Source organism: Ptychodera flava, chromosome 10 (genome assembly GCF_041260155.1).
Source record: "Ptychodera flava strain L36383 chromosome 10, AS_Pfla_20210202, whole genome shotgun sequence".
NCBI lineage: Eukaryota > Metazoa > Hemichordata > Enteropneusta > Ptychoderidae > Ptychodera > Ptychodera flava.
Window position 1 is genome coordinate 3,781,206 of NC_091937.1, and position 22,434 is coordinate 3,803,639.

The 22,434-nt window shown below is 36.0% G+C and overlaps 1 protein-coding gene across 5 annotated transcripts in view; it reads right to left on the bottom strand.

Annotated features, from left to right (window-relative positions):
* Positions 1 to 22,434, bottom strand: part of LOC139141817 (uncharacterized) — a 171,024-nt gene that overhangs the window by 90,664 nt on the left and 57,926 nt on the right. Inside the window, exons 9-13 of one of the 5 annotated variants that reach the window (XR_011554254.1) lie at positions 20,672 to 20,847; positions 19,360 to 19,426; positions 16,689 to 17,211; positions 9,043 to 9,201; positions 7,846 to 8,001 (exon numbers count right to left, since the gene is read on the bottom strand). The exons of 1 other annotated variant lie outside the window; for it this stretch is intronic. Coding sequence is in view for 1 of the 4 variants with exons in the window: in XM_070711491.1 (XP_070567592.1) it covers positions 19,360 to 19,426; positions 20,672 to 20,847 (243 nt within the window). In the remaining 3 variants the exon portion in view is untranslated. Of the gene's footprint in view, positions 1 to 7,824; positions 8,002 to 9,042; positions 9,202 to 16,688; positions 17,212 to 19,359; positions 19,427 to 20,671; positions 20,848 to 22,434 lie in introns of all 5 variants that reach the window. 3 more of the 5 variants (XR_011554255.1, XR_011554256.1, XM_070711491.1) reach the window with 3 other exon arrangements.

Here is a 22,434-nt window from a genome sequence, read left to right on the forward strand (position 1 = left end):
GATAGCGGTTTTAACAACGGGGAAACAATTTTTTTTTTAATTTGTCTCCATTTTATGCCACTTTATCGTATAAAACCAAGATGCAATCTGTCATCGAATTGGTACTACAATCAACCAAACTGAAAAGATTGCTGAGCAATACAGAAAACATCATCTGGCAAAGAAAATCAAAAACTGAGAGAGCTGCCATATAAGTAATCAAAGTTGGCGGCATGAATTAATAAACCAATACTCTCCTCAGACCAAACCGATTTCAAAGGCCGTTTACAGCAAATATTGTTAAGGAAACTATGAAACCTGGGAATAGCTAAACAAAGAGAAACAAGATTTAATTTTATTTCTCGAAGCAGCCCTTCACAACATGCTTTTTAAACACCGGAAAGCAGGCACCACTATCGACCCGAAATCTATTACATTATAAAGTCCACGAAAATTGACACAAATCTAAAAGTTCGGAAAATCGATTTAAATGCCTAAAACAAACTAATCGTTGACAGATTAGTACAACATTTACTGTTAACATAACGAGCACTAGCAATGCTCAAAATATGCCCTAAAACAAAAATCCTTATAAGCATCCAGAAACTCCGGTCGATGCTGGGTCATGTTAATTATAATATGACACCAAAACCGGATCGAGTCAGTCAATAGTGGCTAACTCTCTCAATAACGAATCTGGCTTCTCCTCCTCGAGGACGAAGATGACTTCATCACACAACCAAGCGGAGGGGATACAAAACAAGAGAGCGACTGATGAAGGAACCCCATTTTTGGTTCCGAAACACCGTTAAGACGAATCACTCAATCAACAAACCGGTTTACCGGGGACCCAGATCACATGACTAGGGTCAAAGCACTATCGATTCACCGATGTCTCGCCATGTATTCCACACAAAATAAATGCAATGATCCTTTTATTCACCATATCGTAATACTAATTTAAAACAATCTTGGTAGAGCCAATGTGTAGAGTTGCCCTCATTTTCCTTTATATCCTTTATATCTTCTTTCCTTTATATCTTTATATTTATAGCACTGGCTGATATCACGCAGTATGAGCGACTTCCTGTTTACCCGTGTTTACATGTCTCACTTCCATTGCGTTCTGGCATCACACAGTTGCACAGTTTCAGTAGTATAAGCGCGTCGAAGTCGGACGTATTGGTATACTACATTTCGTTTATTATACACAACATCTAGAAGTAGCTGATCGATGACATTACTGGGTATGCCGTATGGGCTACTATCGAGAGCCCGACACACGGACGTGGAAGTACAATTTTCCTCCCGTCCGACTGAAAAGTTAACCCGTCTCGGACGGGAGGACGGGCGGTAGTTTCCAACACTGCTTTGTGAGTTTTTGCGTTGGAGTGCAGACAGACATCCCCACATACATACATACATGCATATATCATACATACATACAGACACCTCACATACAGACTTTTATCAACCATATAACCTCCCAATTGCCATATATGTATGGCAAATGGAAGCTTAAAATTGCTCCCAAAATACAAAATTGCAGATTTCATCATTATTCCAGTACATCATAAATAAGATAACCCCTAGGAAGTATGTACCAAATATCAAAGCTACCAGATAAGCAGTTTTTGAGATACAAATTTTTTTGACGAAAATGGCAAACATGCCCAGAAAATACAAAATTGCAGATCACAGTTTCAGTTAATGCAAAATCCTGCATATTTTACACAAAATTGTTTGAAATACATAAAAATAAATCACATCTGCATAAACTAATATGCATTGAGAAATGCCGCCCCATGACATAGATACACTTGGCGCACACTACATCATCTGAACGTGGGTCAATGCAGGACAAAAAAGACATATGAACCTGCTTGTAAGTAACATTTATTATGATACTGCAACATTTTTTACTTTAATGGACCGCAACTCTTCATGAAACATTGTATCTCATCATCAGAAATCATCATGTCAATCAGTTCTGTACAGACAATGACTCTACAGAGGCAAAAAATTCACACATTGAACAAGTCAACGTTGATGGTAACACAATACAATTGATGGTCATTATGTTGCAATGTGGATCGTGTTTACTTATGACGATTTAGATTCTGTAGGTGGCATTCTTGAAGTTCCGCTGAACTTTGACCATCATCTGCTGTTTGTTGACCCCTTTGAATACACTAGGTCCGTAGTCAGAAATTATTTTCTTTGAACATGAAGTCATTACGCTGTTCAAAGAACATGTATGAATCTTGCATCATGATCATGGCATGGAAAGTGCTTGTGCTATGGCAGATATTGGTCAGCTCAGTGACTTTTATATCAAAGTCCCCCAGCCTGTTGTTTTTAGTCAATGAAGCATGCGCATTAAAGAAAATCCTTCCCCAAGTTCTACATAAAAGACCGTCGAACTCACTTCATATACCGAATCCTAGATACTTAATAATCATAGTAACATAAGCTTTTTTGTTACGTTTTACACAAATAAAAACTCACTTGCGTACAATCATATGCAAGTTTAAAAATTAATCAGAAACACTGGCAGATGTCATCATTATTTCAATATACAATATATAGATCATCTGTAGGAACCTGTATACCAAATATCAAAGCTATCAGACAAGTACTTTTTTGACCAAAAATGGCAAACATTGCCCCACAATTACGAACTTGTAGATATCATCATAATTTATATATATCACATTTTGCTCATCCCTATGAACCATTACACCAAGTATCAAAGCTGTCAGACAAGCGGTTTGATGAAACACATTTTTTGACTAAATATGACAAAAAATACAAATTTCTATATTTCTGCACAATTTGAACGAATCTGATATGTGTCATCCTTAGGGACCTTTATACCAAATATAAATGCTATTTGACCTGGTTTTGAAGATTTTTATAGATTTTTGACCAAAAATGGCAAAAATTGCCTCAAAAGTACATGTACAAATATGCAAATTTTACCATAATTTGAACAAATGTAACTGAGGTCACCCAAAGTAAATGTTATATCAAATTTCAAAGCAATAGGACATGAGGTTTCAGAGAAGATTTTAACCAAAAACAGAAAAAAATGCCCTAAAATTACAAATATGCAATTTTTATCACGAATTAAAGAAACTGAAATGAGGTCACCCCAAGTCAACTGCATATTCAAATTTCAAAGCAATCTCACTAGTGGTTTCAGAGGAGAAGTCAATTCTTGATGGACAACGGATAAGCTCCGCGTCGCTGACTGTGGAGATAAAAAGTGAGTCTGACAGATGAAATATTCAGGTCTTGATTTGCGAGCTGGTTTGTTCTCAATGATACATGTAGTAACACTGGGAATGTCATGAATAATTCATTGTATACGCTCACTATCTTGCTGATAAATTACATTTCACTTTTTCCTATACTTAAACACACAATCATCCTTTTTGTTCTATTCTTAAAGGTAGCTTTCCACCTTTATCGAGGTATTTTATGTCAAAACACGAAAATTTGTTTTTCCCTGAGAATTAATCCAGTAATATTGATCTTCAAGTGTGAAGAATATCTTGGTCTGAAAGTTTTTGTTTCTAGCTAAGGTTTTGCGATAAAAATTTAAAAGAAGAACAGACGCACGTTTTTGCATTTTGAGACTATCATTTAGTCTTGATTGACAAGGGATTAAAGTGGCACTCCCACTTGGTAACATAACGGTCGATATTTGACGTGGCGACTGTGCGTGGATCACGAAATATACTAGCTGTGGAAACGCAGCTATCTGTTGGCAGGGCTGCGTGCGTCTTTGTGTGGGTCAAAGGTCAACCCTGCCACGGATAGCTGCGGGCCAACTGAGAGCGAAAGTGGGTCTATTACGACGACACAACATGTATCGGAACTTTGAACAGTAAAATAAACCAAAGTGAGCGTAATTCAATAAAATGACCTATACCTGCCTAAACTCTGATTATTGCTCATTCCCTAACTCCTTTTGTGATCAAAATTTCTGGTTCGTTTACGTAATTTCGGCTGATTTCCAAGGAGTACTCAAGATTTTCACTCCTGCAGCGAACTTTGACTTCTATTGATATGCTAATAAGGATCTGACCGAACGAGCGACGTCTGTAAGAGATCAGACCTCTAGCAGTATTGGCCAGCCAAGAAATACTATGCGCATAATAAATGAGGTACAATATGTGACATCTTAAGGTCTAATATTCTATCAAAATTGGAGGGTATAGAACTTGTGGTTACTGAGATATGCATATATATGTATAATCAAGGTCAAGGTCATCGAGGTCACATGACATTTTGAAAAAAAAATTATATTGCTAATTAATCCCTATATGCCAAAAATCAGACCTCTAGCTCTATTCGCTTGCCCAGAATTAGATGTGTGCAAAATTAATGAGGTAAAGCGTGTGTGTGTCATAAGGTCTCCCATCCTACTAAATACAAAGGACATAGCACTTGTGGTTACTTATTTATTGACATAAACATATATTTTAGGTAAAAGGTCATCGAGGTCACATGACATTTGGTCAAAAAATTTCTCTCCTATAGTTTTCCCTATATACCAAAAATCAGACATCCAGCTCTATTGGCTTGCTCAGAATTAGATATGTGCATAATCAATGAGGTACAGTATGTGATGTCATAAGGTGTCCAATCATACCAAATATGAAGGGTGTAGCACTTGTGGTTACTGAGTTATGGACAAATATGTATATTTGAGGTCAAAGGTCATCGAGGTCACATGACATTTTGTCAAATATCCGAACGGATGGACTCACGGATGGACGAACAGACGGACATGACCCAATCTATAAGCCCACTGGACTTCATCCTTGGGGACTAAAAATTGTGTCACTGCATCCTTTTTGCAATATGAATACGATGAGAAACTAAATTTTTATTTTTCGTGCCCTTATACATGGGAGTCTATGGACATGTAAACTAAAAATATGCAAATTTCACCACGATTTGCCCAAATTGGGAAAGGTCACTCCTATGCACTTCCATACCAAGTTTTAAATCAATCGGACTTGTGGTTTCAGAGAAGAAGATTTTTTGACCAAAAATGGAGAAATTTACAAAAAAATTTATGAAAAATAGCAAGTCCAAGATACTGACCCAAGATGTGCACAATCATTTCAGGTCAGCCCAAAGTACTTACATGCTAATTTTTCATGAATCTGCTCAGTGGTTATTGAGTTTTTTCAATTTTGACTGTTTTCACATTTTTCACTTAATTTGCATATTTTTGGCAATGACAACTTCATTTGAACAAAATCTCATCTACAGCCATCATCCATGTACTCATCAAATATCAAGATGAAATGTGCAGCGGTTTTCGAGTTTTGATGTTGACGGACAGACATACAGACACACAGACATACAGACATACATACATACAGACAGTTCCCTAGCCTATAAGAATAGCTTCCATTGCCATATATCCATATGGCTATGGGAGCTAAAAATCACTGGCCCTGAAGGATATCAACCCAGGTCCGATCCTTAGGTCAAATCCAAACATGATGCAGGTTTTTTACCCGTGCTCAGTATACATGTAGCGGCCAAGAACATGCAACTGAAAAAAGGAAAAGACACCACAACAACATCCTAACAACAAAGTGTTTTTTGTGCCTATCAAAGGAAAACAATGAAGATGACTATTAAAACCAAAAGTTTGGTCAACTAATCTCAGTGCCAAAAAACACAAAATCAGTTAAAGGTTAAGTATAAACACATAGAATGTTTTTATTTCCTAAAACAGCCATTCACAACAAATATTTCTAACATTGAGAAAACGAGCACAAGCATGGGCTTGCAATATATGCCAACAAGGAAAAGCTAAATCTGGCTCTGACTTTGATACAAGACGATACTATACTTGTCAATCGCGGGTAAATATTCCCGGAGATCATTACCTTACAGATCTAGCCCGTGATCTGGCCAAGCCTGACTTCTGACTCTAACTGAAATTATACGATACTAGACTTGTTAAAAAGGTGAGAAAATATCTTATAACAGAGATTTCATCACCTCACATATCTGACCAAACAATTTTAATTTCAATATTGTGCTGTCTAGTAGCTGTAAATATCTGACATCATATAAAAGTGCAATGTTGCGGTGTCCTTGAAATCCAGTTTATCCTCTGAGTCGACACATGCGATATGGTCGATACGCATCACAATGACTCTTTTAAGACCACAATGAGATCTCAAACCTAACACATGCTTAACAAATGGGGAGCATATTGAATAGCGTTACTACTCTAGCGAGAAAACGTGAGGTAAGATCTTTTGCTTTGATGCAGTACCAATCAGTCTGTTCACATCATATTTGCAAATTTCACATTTTGCAAATTTCTTGAAAGAATAATTTTGTATCTTTGAATAAGTTTGTCAGGTACAGCTTTAACCCCTTGACTACCAAGGTCAATGTATTCCTATATACCAGGCACCTTAAAATATTGATAAAATCTGGGGTGTGGTCATTGCAACAACACTGCATAGAATAAAAATTAAGTAAGTACCAATAAACCATATATTTTCTGAATCAGCATGAGATTTCCCACTGTCTCAAACATACATTTAGTATTTTCAGGTCGCGTGACTGGTCACATGACTCATCATGTGACCAGAGTTGGCAAAGAATATGCTGGGAAAGAATATTTGAAGCATCAGGACGTGTTTTGAATCCATAAAATGACTCAAATTTGAATACAGTTGCAATTTTCATGGCATTGTCTTTACATATATGTAATAATAACTACCCTTTACTTTATTTATAGGTGTACCTGTTTAAGAATTTTCTCACAAAGGCAGAGTAAATAACCACAAACATCAGCATCTGACATAATTCTGTATATTTGAAAATCAACACATTTTATTTTTAAATACCTTCTTTATGTCTTCCTTGCAGAAACATGCATCTAAAATGGTTATGCTTTATCAAAAACTAATTGACAATATTTAAAATACATTTTAGGGAACAACATATTACATGACCAATTACATGACCAGTCATGTGGCCAGTCATATTGACAGTATGGCTACTATAAAATTTCACTGGGTTATAGTAAAAATTATATTTCCTCCAGTTTCATTAACAGAATATTGCTGTTAATAGAACATATTTACATATTAATCATTTGTTTTCAATAAATAAACATTTCATTTCATTAAAAAAAAACAAACATAAACATCTTGCATGTAGATGACATCAACCAGCTTCTGAAAAAAGTAAACAATCAGTATGACGCTTCTGTGATCAGTTTGACCTTTTAGGGTCAAGGTCATGGGTCACGACCTTTGCTTCCGGATTTTGGCCGTACTCGCACTTACAGGGGTGCAATCACATTCAGGCCAGGTCGGAATACATTTATCTTGGTCGCACTGTGTGTCGATGCCGAAATTACGGGATTTTAGGGACAACACGAAGCAAATACGCCTATTTAACTGTGCCGGATATTTCCAGCACTAAAGGTATATGGTAATTCAAAATGACGCGGATATATCCGGCGTTCAAGGTAGTCAAGGGGTTAATAGCAAAACATATTAATATTCTGGTAAACTTGTGTAGGAAAGTTACTGGCCCACGTCTTTAGGAATAGCAGGACATCAGTTACTGGTCTGGCATGAAAACTGCTGGTCTCGGGCCATAGGGTTGGTGTGAATTTCTCACACTGGGGAGGGGTTGACACCAAAACTAATAAGGAATTATGTTTCTAATGCATCAGCTTTTGTGATCGATGACCCCTCTGGATTTTCTGAAGAATCTCTCTGCCACCCTATTAACAACTCACTTGCACCTTTTTGGAAAAATGTTTAAACAACAACACAATCATACCATTTTTATTAAATCTTTTACCTCAGTAGTGTCTGTTTGGTCTTGAGAAGATGACTCATTTGTATAACGTCCATTTTTGTGTCAATTCTTCTAAACTGTGACCAATTCATCACTGCGTCTTGAAGTCTGCCAAGTCGTAACAACAACAGTGTGTGGTTGTAATTGCTTCCTGGTTGTCTGCATGATGGAAAAACAAACGATAAAAATGACTTTAAAAACAGATCAAAGTTAGGAGTTGAATTGGTGTTTGTATTATTGAACTATTTTATATTAAAACAAAATGATACAACATTTTATCATGTATTTAAGTCACATAACAGATTCAAACGATGAGCAGCTGTTCACTTGTATGACTGAACAGAGTTCCAAAGGTTGGGATGTGATGTAAGTTAACAATGACAATATGTACGTAACCAACAGTATCAGATTTTCTTGTAATATTGCAGTATTTATAACAGGATAGAGTATTAATAATGTTGCAGAATGAAACAAACTGTAACCAAAATTATTTCAATGAGGGCAATATTGCCATGCAATGATCTTAGACTGGCTAACATTCAGAATTCAGTATTCTCTTACTCAATAGGAATAAAATGCAAAGCTGAAAGTTTGTGAATTCAAATTTGATTTTCAAATGCATAAAACCATGTTTCAACTAAGTGGAGCGAATTAGGGAAGGTCAAGTCACTGCAATACAATTTAGAGGGTTTATTTAACTCTCATCCTACGAATCAAATGGTGTTTGTGGTGATGCTGTGTATTTTATTTTTATCTTTAAGTATTCACACTGGAGGAGGTGTGCATGTTGTGGAAATTCTGACATGCAAAATGATGACAACAATAAGTTCACTTTTCAGAACAGTTACTGTACTCTAGTGTGTGCAGACTTTGACATTTGCTGCCATTCTTAGTGTAAATTTATTTTTTTCAAGTGAACGTGGCAAGAAAGACTAACACAGCCAGTCAACATTGATGCATGAGAGGACGAGAAACAGACTGGCCCCCGGGTCTCTAGGCTTTTCTTGGTAGCAGTTTCTGGCTATATACCGTCACATTCACCCAATGATCTACAAAACAGCCTGCAGAAGTATATTACTTTAATTTGTGACAGTCTGCTGAAGTTTATTTCTTCAATTAATTCTGTTTAATACTTATAAGCCTGCAGATTTTAGGCAATGTGGGGTTGAGAAACAAAATGTTTTCTAAGTGTGACCTTACCTTGATTACACTGGACACTCAAAAGCAATGATGTCACAGCTTCTTGAAGTTTTCCCTGACCAATGTGAATCATTGCTTTGTTGTTGTAGGCCATAGATTTGATATTCAGTAAATGTTTGTCATATGGATTGGTATCAGAGTCAGTGATGACATCACCATCTGGAAAATAAAGCCATAAAAACAAACAGCTTACAGATTACTGTGTAAAATTAGATATCACATCTACTGACCTATGATTTTTTAATATCTAGCACACTGAATGTAAAACTGATACTTTGACATGGTGACATGGCTATGATGATTACACTTAAATTTTGATATTGTTAAATTCTTATATGAAAATCAATATTGCTTCTTCAAATCTTGTTGAACTATAGAAATTGTAGTATGTTAAAAATACCGTCAATGACGCTGTACCTTCTCTAATGTGTGGCCAGGTCAGGTAATTGGTTGTTGGCATGGAGTTGTTGGTAAATAGTTGATGATGTAGGGGCATGAGGTGGGATATGGACCCAAAGAACCCAAAAGATGATTAAATACATCAATCAAAAAAATTCTAAGCTACAGTATAAACTGCCTAAAGATAGTTCAAAGTGTAAAAAAGTTAAACAATTCAGAAATAAGAATTAACAGTCCAAAATAGTAATGACGCACTTCCTTACTGACCTGAGTGTATGTGAAATACACAACCTGGCATCTGTAAATTAAATGTATACCAAGTGATCATTTCCAGTCACTTTTAACTGTTTTTAATGGATTTTCCAAAAGTCCTGTGGAAATGATGAAAAACGCTTATCTGGTCTTGTGTTTGTATAACCTCATGGCTGATAATTGTCATAGTATTGAAAATAAAAATAGCGTCAATGACACTGTAGCTCCCATCCTGGACTATTTAGTGTTTGTTCTCTGGTCAGATATTTGAACATGTGTGAAAGGGATAAAGTGCATGAAGTGAAAATACTTAAATGAAATGTACTGGAGACAGTGAAATATGTTTAATGTAATTATTCAGAATATAAAATGGAAAAAATACAGAATTAGATATATCGAATACTGTGATACAACCATTAACTCAACAAGTCATTTACAATGACATAGTCCCCACTTGTAATAGGAGTATTAGTCTTGATGGGGCAGGAAAATGTGGTCATTAAGAAGTATCACTGGGGTGTATATGTTGAGATCTATGGGCACATAGGTCTATGTTGTTGTTCCCAATTTGAAACACATGAGGCATGTCTAAGTTATGGTTCTAAATCGGGAAAAAAGATCAGACCTCTAGCAGTATTGGCCAGCCAAGAAATACATATGCGCATTATAAATGAGGTACAAGATGTGACATCTTAAGGTCTAATATCCTATCAAAATTGGAGGGTATAGAACTTGTGGTTACTGAAATATGCATATATATGTATAATCAAAGTCAAAGGTCATCGAGGTCACATGACATTTTGAAAAAAAAAATTATATTGCTAATTAATCCCTATATGCCAAAAAATCAGATCTCTAGCTCTATTCACTTGCCCAGAATTAGATGTGTACATAATTAATGAGGTAAAGCGTGTGTTGTCATAAGGTCTCCCATTCTACTAAATACAAAGGACATAGCACTTGTGGTTACTTATTTATTGACATAAACATATATTTTAGGGAAAAGGTCATCGAGGTCCCATGACATTTGGTCAAAAAATTTCTCTCCTATAGTTATCCCTATATACCAAAAATCAGACATCCAGCTCTTTTGGCTCGCTCAGAATGAGATATGCGCATAATTATTGAGGTACAGTATGTGGCGTCATAAGGTGTCCCATCATACCAAACATGAAGGGTGTAGCACTTGTGGTTACCGAGTTATGGAAAAATATGTATATTTGAGGTCAAAGGTCACCGAGGTCACGTGACATTTTGTCAAAAAAATTGTTTTGCTAAGTTATCCCTATATACCAAAAATCAGACCTCTAGCTCTATTGGCTCGCTCAAAATTAGATATGTGCATAATTAATGAGGTACAATATGTGGCGTCATAAGGTGTCCCATCATACCATACATGAAGGCTGTAGCACTTGTGGTTACTGAGTTATGGACAAATATGTATATTTGAGGTCAAGGTCACCGAGGTCACGTGACATTTTGTCAAAAAAATGTATTGCTAAGTTATCCCTATATACCAAAAATCAGACCTCTAGCTCTATTGGCTCGCTCAAAATTAGATATGCACATAATTAATGAGGTACAATATGTGGCGTCATAAGGTGTCCCATCATACCATACATGAAGGCTGTAGCACTTGTGGTTACTGAGTTATGGACAAATATGTATATTTGAGGTCAAAGGTCACCGAGGTCACGTGACATTTTGTCAAAAAAATGTGGGAAAGGTCACTCCTATGCACTTCCATACCAAGTTTCAAATCAATCGGACTTGTGGTTTCAGAGCAGGAGATTTTTTGACCAAAAATGGGAGAAAATTACAAAAAAATTCATGAAAAATAGCAAGTCCAAGATACTGACCCAAGATGTGCACAATCATTTCATGTCAGCCCAAAGTACTTACATGCTAATTTTTCATGTAATCTGCTCAGTGGTTATTGAGTTTTTTCAATTTTGACTGTTTTTACATTTTTTCACTTAATTTGCATATTTTTGGCAATGACAACTTCATTTGAACAAAATCTCATCTACAGCCCATCATCCATGTACACACCAAATATCAAGATGAAATGTACAGCGGTTTTGGAGTTTTTGATGTTGACGGACAGACATACAGACATACAGACATACAGACATACAGACATACATACATACAGACATTTCCCTAGCCTATAAGAATAGCTTCCATTGCCATATATACATATGGCTATGGGAGCTAAAAAATTGAAAGTGAAGAAATTACTGTTTTTAATAGGCATATTTTCCTTGAAATACATGACCGTGTAAAGAATATATGCTAAAAGTGTTTAAGAGTAAATTTCTTTTCAAAAAATAATTTAATTTGTGACCAAAGGATTTTTATTCTTTGAGTTTACAAATTCAAACATTGCAATTTGTTCAATCATCTTGTGCAGTGCAAAATTTATAAAATGACTGAAAAACAAAAAAAAAATGGCAGAATTACAGTCTTTGTGATGTAAAATTATGGGTTGACATCACGATAACTGTTAATCTGTTTGAAGTACTAATATACTATAATTTAAAAAAGAAAAATTCATGCAGAAACGGTAAAATATATTGTCAGCAATGTAGTGTTAATTTTGACTTTACATCAAAATATGCCTTTGCTGGATACCAAATATATAGAGCGAAATATCAGCCATGTTCAGCAAAATCCACACCACAGCATTGATGGTTTTCTAATTTGATTTGATTTGCTTATGTTATCCTTGTATGACAGTCAGTACAATATGGAACTTGAACACAACACAGTGAATAAGTATGCTGTAAATGAAATGGTGTGGCTGCATCCACATGCAGCAATAGGAGAGCCTTTGTCTCTCACCCCTCATTTCCAACCTGTCCCATCCCTGAAAAAATAGTTTGGTCTTATATTTATAATGTTAATAATTTCTGTATTTGTTAAAATGTGCGCATCTCCAAAACTTTTGATCATAAACATTTTAATTGTTTTTTATAGCTGACCAATCAGTTAACCTGTTTATTTTGAATATTTGCGCATTTTTCCTCAGTATTTGACATTTTCTGAATACCTTCTTATTCAGTTTGTCATTTTCTAAAAGTTTAAATGCTCCATTGTGTGGTCAAGCTTTCCACAAGCATCAAATGTGGTACTTCATATAGGAGGGTCTGCCTCTAGAGGGCGGGCATCATGAACACTCCTGTGTTTGTTGGTTAATTCCTCCACGTAAACTTCTGATTGTACTGTAAACATTGAACATGGCCGACGTCCGATTTTCCTGTCCAAAACTTTCACTCATTTTTGTTCATATGACTCTGAAACTCCAGGAAACGATTGGGAAGAAAGGGTTATCTTGAAATATTGAGGTACTCGCCGATATTTTGCAAAATTAAATGAGAAAAAATGCAAGGAAAATGCCGACAGGCTTACACAATGGCAGTTTTCAGACTCGGAGGCATATGATCATCTCTGCAGATTATGCAACAGGCCCAGATCACGTGAGGCCATGAGGGGATATCCACGCAACTCAGTACCAAACACTAGCGCTCACAGAGTGAGCAAACACAAAGTGAGTACCCCTAACGTCAGCTCAGTAGTCTGTAATAGATTGTAGTCAACTAAGAAACCTTGGAGAAAGACTAACACTGTGGCTATGCCGCTAAGTCCCTTTTGATTTTTGTCATAGCTCAAAATCGTTCTCCCACACCTCAACCTGAGCCATGAACACCCCCACCAGTTTATGATATGACCCATCACAATGGCATGACGTCAACGGATCTTGACAGACCGAAGTCTTGACAGACGGAAGTTCTTGACAGCAGCATATTGGTTTTCAACTCTAATACCTTCTCTGTCTATAAATAGACACGAGAAGTTAAAAATTGATGTTAAGAATAAAATGGGTGGAAGATGTTGTGTTGCAGACCCTCTACATCATGACTGTGCATGTAGGGTGATAGATGTTCATATGGCCACTAGAACTAGAAATGTTGTAAGGACATTTTATGTTTGTTATCTTACTTTACTCGGTTGAAAATAATGTTTGATGTATCTTATGAGTTTGTTCACAAGATATTTTCATCAACCATCACAGATAATCCAAATGTTATTGATGATTCATTAATAAGTGTAGGTAGGTGCAATAGGTGCAATAATTTTTAGCTCACATTTGGTTATACTGATGTTAGGTTATCATATAAGCTGAAGTCGATGGCGTATGTATATATGTATGTATGTACAGTGCTCGAAATTAACTTTTTACCCTGGTAGTCTGCTTGGGCTACCATTTTCTGAAGTTGGTAGCCCAGTGACAGTGGCTGGGTAGTCCATGAATATTTAACTTAGGGATACTTTACTCGTCCTAGTATAAGCCCCCGGTTCAGCAACACAAAATAGCAGTAAAACTAGGGGCTTCAACTCAAGAAATGCCATGTTATGTGTCACGAACGCTTAATTTATGCTAATTTATGTACATTTTAACACTTTCTATTACTTTCGAAATCGGCTTACACATCCAAAGAAATTGTAACTTGAAGTAAAGAAAAACAGAAAAAAAAATATTCTCATGATCTTTATGAACTGGCATGCCTTGTTACACCTGAGTCTCTCTATACAGAACGTAATACATTGATACTGATTGACAACCGTAGATAAGAGACAGCGAAACTCAGCCAAGCTTAACTGACACAGTGTTTTATATTACTATTTCAAATTAAACTGATTACACAATCTCTTGATACAGGAGTGACAGTTTTGTGAAAATTCAGCATCAAAACCTAAAAACTTGACATAAGTACGTCTTGTATGCTGCCGATCAACAGCATAGTGTGAACTGGCATGCAAAGACTGCACACGTACATGGAAAAGCAATTGTTACTCAACGTTCTCGTATAAAACTCTCTGCATCTTGTGAAAACAACAACTAGCTGTGAAAATTGTAATAGTCACCAGAAAAAACTCTTCAAGATGAAAAGGATAATTGCTTTGAACAAATGAAACTGCATGCTGACTGCATTTAGTTCTTCCGAAAGTGACGGACATTGCACGCCAAGTATTTCATGTCCCAGGCCTTGATAGTCTGTGTGGACTACCATGTCCCGGAGTTTGGTAGCCCCAGGGAAAAGTTAGTAGTCTGTGGATGCAGGACTACCGCTAATTTCGAGCCCTGATGTATGTATGTATGTATGTATGTATATATATAGTATGTCCGTCAACTTCAAAAACTCACAAACCGCTGCTCTTTTTAGCGCGGTATTTGGTCTGTTGATGCATCCTGGGTTGTAGATTGGATTTTGTTCAAATGAAGTTTGCAGTGCCCAAATTATGCAAATGACTTAAAAAAAGTGAAAATGGTCAAAAATCAATGACTCAAGAACCACTGGTTTGATCGCTTTGATTCATTAGTATGCAAGTACCTTAGGTTGACCTTATACAGTTTTATGCATATCGTGAAGATATCTTGAATTTTGTATTTTTGCTGAATTTTGTGGTTATTTTCCTCATTTTAAGTAAAAATTATTCTTCCCTGAAACCACCAGCCCAGTTTCTCTCAAATTTGGGTTGGATGTTTGCAAGGGTGTTACCCTTCTAATTTGTTGAAATTACGACAAAATTGGAAAAATTACTATTTTAGGGCAATTTTTATCATTTTTGGTCAAACAATCGTAAAAAATATTTTCTTTTTAAAGCCTCTGGACTGACAGCTTTTATATTTGGTGTACAGATGTCCAGGGATGACAATAGTTAGATATGTGGAAATTGTCCTGAAATATACAAATTTGTATTTTTAAGACAATTTTGTCATTTTTGGTCAAGAAAACTTGTTCTCAAAATTACTTGTCTGGTAGCTTTGTAATTTGGTACAAAAGTCCCAAGGGATGTTACTAGATAAATTTTCTGCTCGAAGTGTTGGGAAACCCCCAAATTTGTATATTTTAGGTAATTTTCTCAGTTTGTGACCTTAAATGACCTACACCAACCCAGGATATGTTGTGAGACAGTTTTGAAGGCTGTGAACATAATTTTGTCATATTTAATATCAATTTGCAGTAAAATTTGATCCAGAAAATAAAGCTGAGGTAAATGTTTTCATTGCAAACCAATTTTTTGCAACTTTTGCATGAAAGACACACAAGAACTGATCAGAAATTTGGATCCAGGATAATTCCATATGTCGTAATCACCTCTAATAATGGAAGGCATTTCACTATCTGTAACTAACTAAAGTGCTGTTTACATTCAAATCATAGCACTCATAGCATTAATTAAAAAATCCCCAAGGTTGTAAATATATTTCCTGCCATCTGGCCTTATGTAAACATGATCAACAAAGGGATGGAACATTTGATATTCAGGAGGGGGTAGGGTCCAGAAGATTGATGAGTTAGCATTACTTTTTACCAGATCCCTTGTCCATTTTTCCCACTCTTTATTTTTTCCCTACTCTTCTAACCTTTTCTTTTTGTCAAGCTTCTCTGGCTAATTTTTTTGTTGACTTTTGCTTTATGTATGTAGGAACTGCTTCTCCCATTGCTATAGAAGTTGATATGCATGTTCCTAAAGATGACCTCCAGTACCTAAGTTGCAGACCTTATTTGCTTTTGTCGTTCTTGTTTTTCTGGTTTAAATATTTCTTGAATGGACCAATTCAAACTGAATGTGAGCACACTGTCCTTGACGGTATTTTTCAAGTATACAGCTGAGGTATTTGTATATTACTAACTAAAATATTATTTCAACATTTTTAAAAATAGGAATTAATTGTTTAGAATGACATATGGGTTCTCACAACCATCTAGCAGCTTAGTGCATAGCTGGTTTTGCGTTGCGATGGCTTACTTATTATATACTAAAAAATACACCATTTGATGATGTGGTGCACTGTTGGTTGGAGACTCTTTTGGAAAGTCACCTATTGGTGCTCTTTCACATCTGTGGATCATCAACAAAGCACACAATTTGATCATAATTGCAATATTTAACCAAACCCCCTGAGAAAATATTATATTTCATACCTGTATTTAATCTTCTTCGTTTATGATCCTTGCTATCAACTTTCTGTGTCACTTCATCAACACATCCTGGTATCACATCAGAGAGTAAATGACACACATCATCTAGGCATCTTACAGCATCATCAAATTTCTCCATCTTCATCAGAGCTTCAGCTTGCATCATCAAAATTGACACAATGTTTGCTAACCTGATATCATAGCGCCCTCGCTCTGTATTCTCAGACACATCCTCCTCACTCCTGAAGCGTTTCCTTGACAACTGACTGGGAATTTGACCTGCATCATTGTCTTGAAATGTATTCTCACTGGAGTTCAACTGTGAATGGATCTCAGAATCTGACAAATCTCCTGAACATATCAAATTCAGTTTGTTGTTTTCTCGGTATGTCAGTTTTGGAATAATTTGTTCACACACAATCTCGACATCATCAAAGTTCTGGCTTAACAGCAATGCAGATGTCATTTCACTGTAAATTGTGGCAACGTTTGGCAGACGTATTTCACTGGTAAACTCTGGGTAAATCTGTGAAAATAAAAGACAATGTGTTAAGAGAGCTCAATCTTAGGTGTGGTTCAGTGAAAGAAAAATTTGATAATACATTTATCAAAGAGTAATTAGATGCTAAAATGCTTGGCATCTTTATCCAAATATTCTGGAAGAAATATTTTGTCCTGAAAGGAAATCACAGGACATTTCATGTTGCAATATATCAGCTGCCTGCTCCCCAATCACAAATGTGAGAAAAAAGTAGTGTTCAGTAAGATTTCAGCTGAAATCGGGCAAACATGAGAAGCAAAATATAATAAATCACAATGTCATCGTTTCTGAGCTTGATGCATGGCATCTGGTAATGCATGACATCTCATGACAAACCGTAATATCGTATTATACTCAGACCTATCTCAGTGATTATCTGTAACCAAATGTATCAGTAGTCTGGTTCCCTGACCCATTTCCCGGTAGAGGGCGTGGGGAAATATAGGGTCAGGTACCGGCTAATGTAAACATGGACGCTATGGGTTAAAATAAAACAAGCTGTGATTGGGTGAAAGTAACACTTGTAACTTTTCTCATCTTTCTTTGGTTTCGCACTTTCAGGCTCACTTGACACCAACTTCTTGTTTGTACCACAAAGCCGTGGAGGTATAAGAAAGACTTTCTACCTCCATGATTTAGCCACTGTGATTTAGCACACCTCTTAATACTTTTAGAACGTCGACATGATGCCTGGCATTTTTCACGAAATCGGACACAATTCTATCCATCGAAATCAATCGTCATTCACAGTTCCAACAAAGTTTGATTTCAATTAGCTGTGATATCGCAGCAGTACTTGTGGCGTGTATCGGGTCATTGGGGTCACGCCACAGTCGGCGATGACCTCAATGACCCTAGCGCGTTCGATACATGCAACAAGTACTGCTGCGATATCACAGTCAGCCTTCGATCATCTCTATTTCCCCGTACTTCTGGATTAATCCTTTCAGTTTATGTTTCCCGTCTCGAATTTTGACCGGCGTTTTCATGGCAGCAGCCATATTTATGGTAGCATGTTCTGTCAGTTGACTAACCTCCGCCATCTTGAACAAAATTCTGTTCAAGATGGCTACCCGGTACCTGACCCTATATTTCCCACGCCCTCTACCGGGGAAATGGTCAGGGAACCAGACTAATGTATCAGAAGTGTAACCGTTTGAAACGCCATTTTGTATGAGACACATAATGTGTAAATTTTCAACTAATAATTATAATACACAAAATCCAAGTGTTGGGTACACCTAGCTGTTTCAAGACAATTTCACTATTGTCTTAGATCATACTGAAGGTAGCTGGACTTGCATGTATGCAAAGCATAGAGAGACAAGTCATCAAAGATGACACAGTCCCCGCCTGTTCTACGGTTCTTGATGGGATATACAGGTGGCAAAAGAGCAACTGTAAAGTAGACTATGATTGGTTGTTTATTTAGACCAGAAAGTCTGGGACATGTAATCATTTCATAAACCTATATGGACTTGCGGTAAATCTAGCCTTTGAGTCTCTTCATTGAATGTGAATAATGCAGTTTGAGGGAGTGTTGATGGAATAGACAGCACAACGGACTGCAATGCATGAACATGTACATAGTAAATAAAATATCAGTGACAAAACAGACAATATTGACCTTGAATATCAAACATTGTGTTGATAATTTAAATTACTGTTATGCTGTATATCAAATAGATAGATATCAATTGAGATCACCTTTGTGTCCACTAAATTCCTCCATGATGTATGTAGATAGACTATTTCTGTATCTATTTCTGTATCATGACAGTACCACGATTGTCAATAACTACAAATGTTGTACTCAGAGTCTAGAGTTCTTACTCCAAGGAGAGAAGATAGGGTGTCCCTTACTCATATGTGGCAATTTCAGAAAATTTTAACCATCTTTGATGCCAAAGTAAGGGTGCAAGACCCAGACCTCACATTGTCAACAACTCTTTAATGAAGATTGCAGCATATGTCAAGCCTACACAGTTTACTGCTCGATATCTTGTGATAATTTGAGTTGTTATCAATTTAGGTGCTGTATTGGTGTTAGGCGTCATGCAATTTTAGTTCCAGACAAACAGAGCCTAATCTGTAAGTCCCCCACAGGGTCAAAAGTCAATATCATTTGCATACCTGTATGAAAGTATTCTCCACGATGAGAGCCATCAAATCCAGATATCGTTGAGATGCGATATCATACCTAAAAGGAAAAGAAAATAATGAATAATCAAATTCAATAGATACATGGTTAGTTTCTCTCAGCTTGCAAATGTCAACTTTTTAGGTTGTGTGAAATGGGCTAATTAAAATTAGACTCATATATCAATATTGAAAGATAAGCAATCATGCCGTCCATTATCTCTACTATTCACAGATAAGACTGACTGAAAGATTTAAAAATAGAAAAATTACATTGGACTGATTGTTATCATCATTATTGGTTTATTGATACAAATATATACTAGCATATGCATCAACCATCATGGTATAATTCTCAGTAATTTAATGTAACAGTATTAAAATGGGGTACATGAATTCTGTCAGGTCATGGTCTAAAATGTGGCCTATTGCTATAATAGAATATTTTATCTCAATTACATTGGTCTTATATTTCTGTCAGAACTTGAATTCCTTTCATGGTGCTCGCTGGTGACTTCCTATGCATCTTTTGCTCATATCAGTTTTTTTATGTTGATGATGACATTCATAATAAAATACTAGATCATATTTCCTGTCTCAGGCATTCTCCATTTCATATTGCAGTGTGACAGCCTTAATATACAGAAACATCTAAAGAACGGCATACTTTTTGAATAAATTACAATATTTTATGGTATTCTTCAGCATGCTCTGTATTTTTTCAGAGGTCCAATAGCGGTATCTTTTAGCATTTTTTGTGATTTACTTCCAAACTAAAACAAGTTCGTGTGAATGTACTCATTGAGGGTGTTTATACAAGCATGATAAACTGTCCATTGGGACTGCATGTGCAATTTTGAGCAAGATAAGTAATAATAAATAAAAAAAAAAACACTGTACAACGTGCATATATGCATTTGAATCTTCACAGAAACGACAGAGTAGTTCAATATAATGCATAGTGTTGAATGTTTTTCACTGGGACATCATATACTATGTTTTCTTTGTAATATTACCAGTTTTTAACAATGGCAGGAAATCAAAATAACAGTTAAAATTTAAATTTACTTCTCCAATTTTTCAGCAGTAAAAGACTATATCCTTTAAATCTGTAGAATTTAAAGAAAACCAGAGAAAATAGAAAGCCTTTTTCAGGTCAACAATTTCAAGAGTTACAGCTACAAGGGCTTTAATGTTTCAATCTCCAGGCAAGTTGACATTCAAAATTAAAAACAAAGTTATGTCAACATTTTTATTCTAAGGATGGGTGTGTTGCAGTTTGCAAGTTGATCACAAAATTCCTTACCATTTTAAATCTAGACATCTTCTAGCCATGACATATAGCTGGGTTGGCCTCTTCAACTGAGCAGCTGATCTGCAAACTTTTACTGTCCTATGATATCCACACATCAAATTGTCCTGCAGTTTTACCACCAGTTTTTGATTCCTGTCATCATTTTGGGTCTTGTTGGTTTCAAGAGTCTGACCAACCCAAAAAATCACAAAAATATCACATTCGGATTAATTCAATCTTTGTTGAGTCTTAAAACAACCACTAGGCAAAATGCTTGTACATTCTATTACTTATTTGAATATGCATGGACCACCACATAAGTGGTATACATAATGTATATCTTTTTATATGGAACATATTTATACCTTTAATGTACATCGACATGTACACAGAACAAGAGTATACATAATGCAGATCTTTACAGATGAAGTGTACACTGAATTTGAGCATTTTATTTGTATAGCACAACATATTTGACAATTGTGTATAATTGTTGTACATTGCATTTCACTTAGTGAACTCATAACAGACTGGGACTCTCTTTGATTGTTAAAGCACTACTGGAAAGAAAAGTTGTGTAAGGGAAAGATTTTGTTTTCAAATCTGAACTATTAAAAAAATCCTTCAATGCATGTTACATTCCAACACAAAAACCAGTCACCCTGTTTATTTACAATTGTGAATTTACAGGTGATGAAATTTTGAACCATTAAAAGTGACATGCATATAAGCCGTCATTTCAGATGACTTGCAGTAGCTGTTTTCAAATTAACCCTTTGCGAGCGCTGTAATTTTTCCCACTAAAATTTCAGTGTAACATTTTACCAATTGTTATGAATTTTTCTGTAATTTGTTTGATAATTTTGGACCAAACGGTCATAACCTTTCAATGAGTACAATTGTGGACCAAAATTTTGTAAAAAATCTTATAAAAACTCTAGATTGAAAAAAAAGTTGCTGGCTTTGTTATATTCTATAAAGGCAACAAAAGTTGATGTTGGCACTCAAAGGTTAACAAATATAATAAATAACAGAAGACATGGAAGTATGTATCACTACGGTATTATGAAATTTCATTACAGTGTTCTCCCCAGGATTTTTTTAGAAGAGGGCGAAGACGTGGTGCGAAGCACCACAAGCGACCGCTTTAGCGGTCGCGGGGGGAGGTCAGGAGGGGGGTGTCCCCCCTCCTGCCCTTGGAGCTTTTGAAAAACAGAGATTAAAATGGTGTTATTTGGTGGCACTTGGGGAGTATTTTTTTCAGATTTTTTTCGTATAAAAAGTTTTTAAAACTCTTAAGGAAAGGAGATCTGAGACAGGGTTTCATAACTTTTATTACAGTTCACTGATTTCAATTATGAAGATTACATTTTTTGAAAACGAAAACATAGCGAGAGACATACATTTATTCATCGATGTCAAAATTATCACGGTGACCATAAAACTCAGGCTTGCGGAGCATTTTTTTTTTCGTATAAAAAACTCAAAGGAAAAGAGATCTGAAACAGTGTTCCATAACTTTTATTACAGTTCACGGATTTCAATGAAGATTACATTTTTTGAAAACGAAAACATAGCGAGTCTAGAGACATACATTTATTCATCGATGTCAAAATTATCACCGTAACACTCACGTGTTCTCATCCTCATACACGTCCGACCGAGCCTAACATTAGGTTGTTTTGCTTTGGGAAGGAATACACAAACGAAATTCTAACCACCTATAAAACTTCAGTGGACTCTGCTGTCCTTGGTTACCCTCAAGCTCCTTGCCA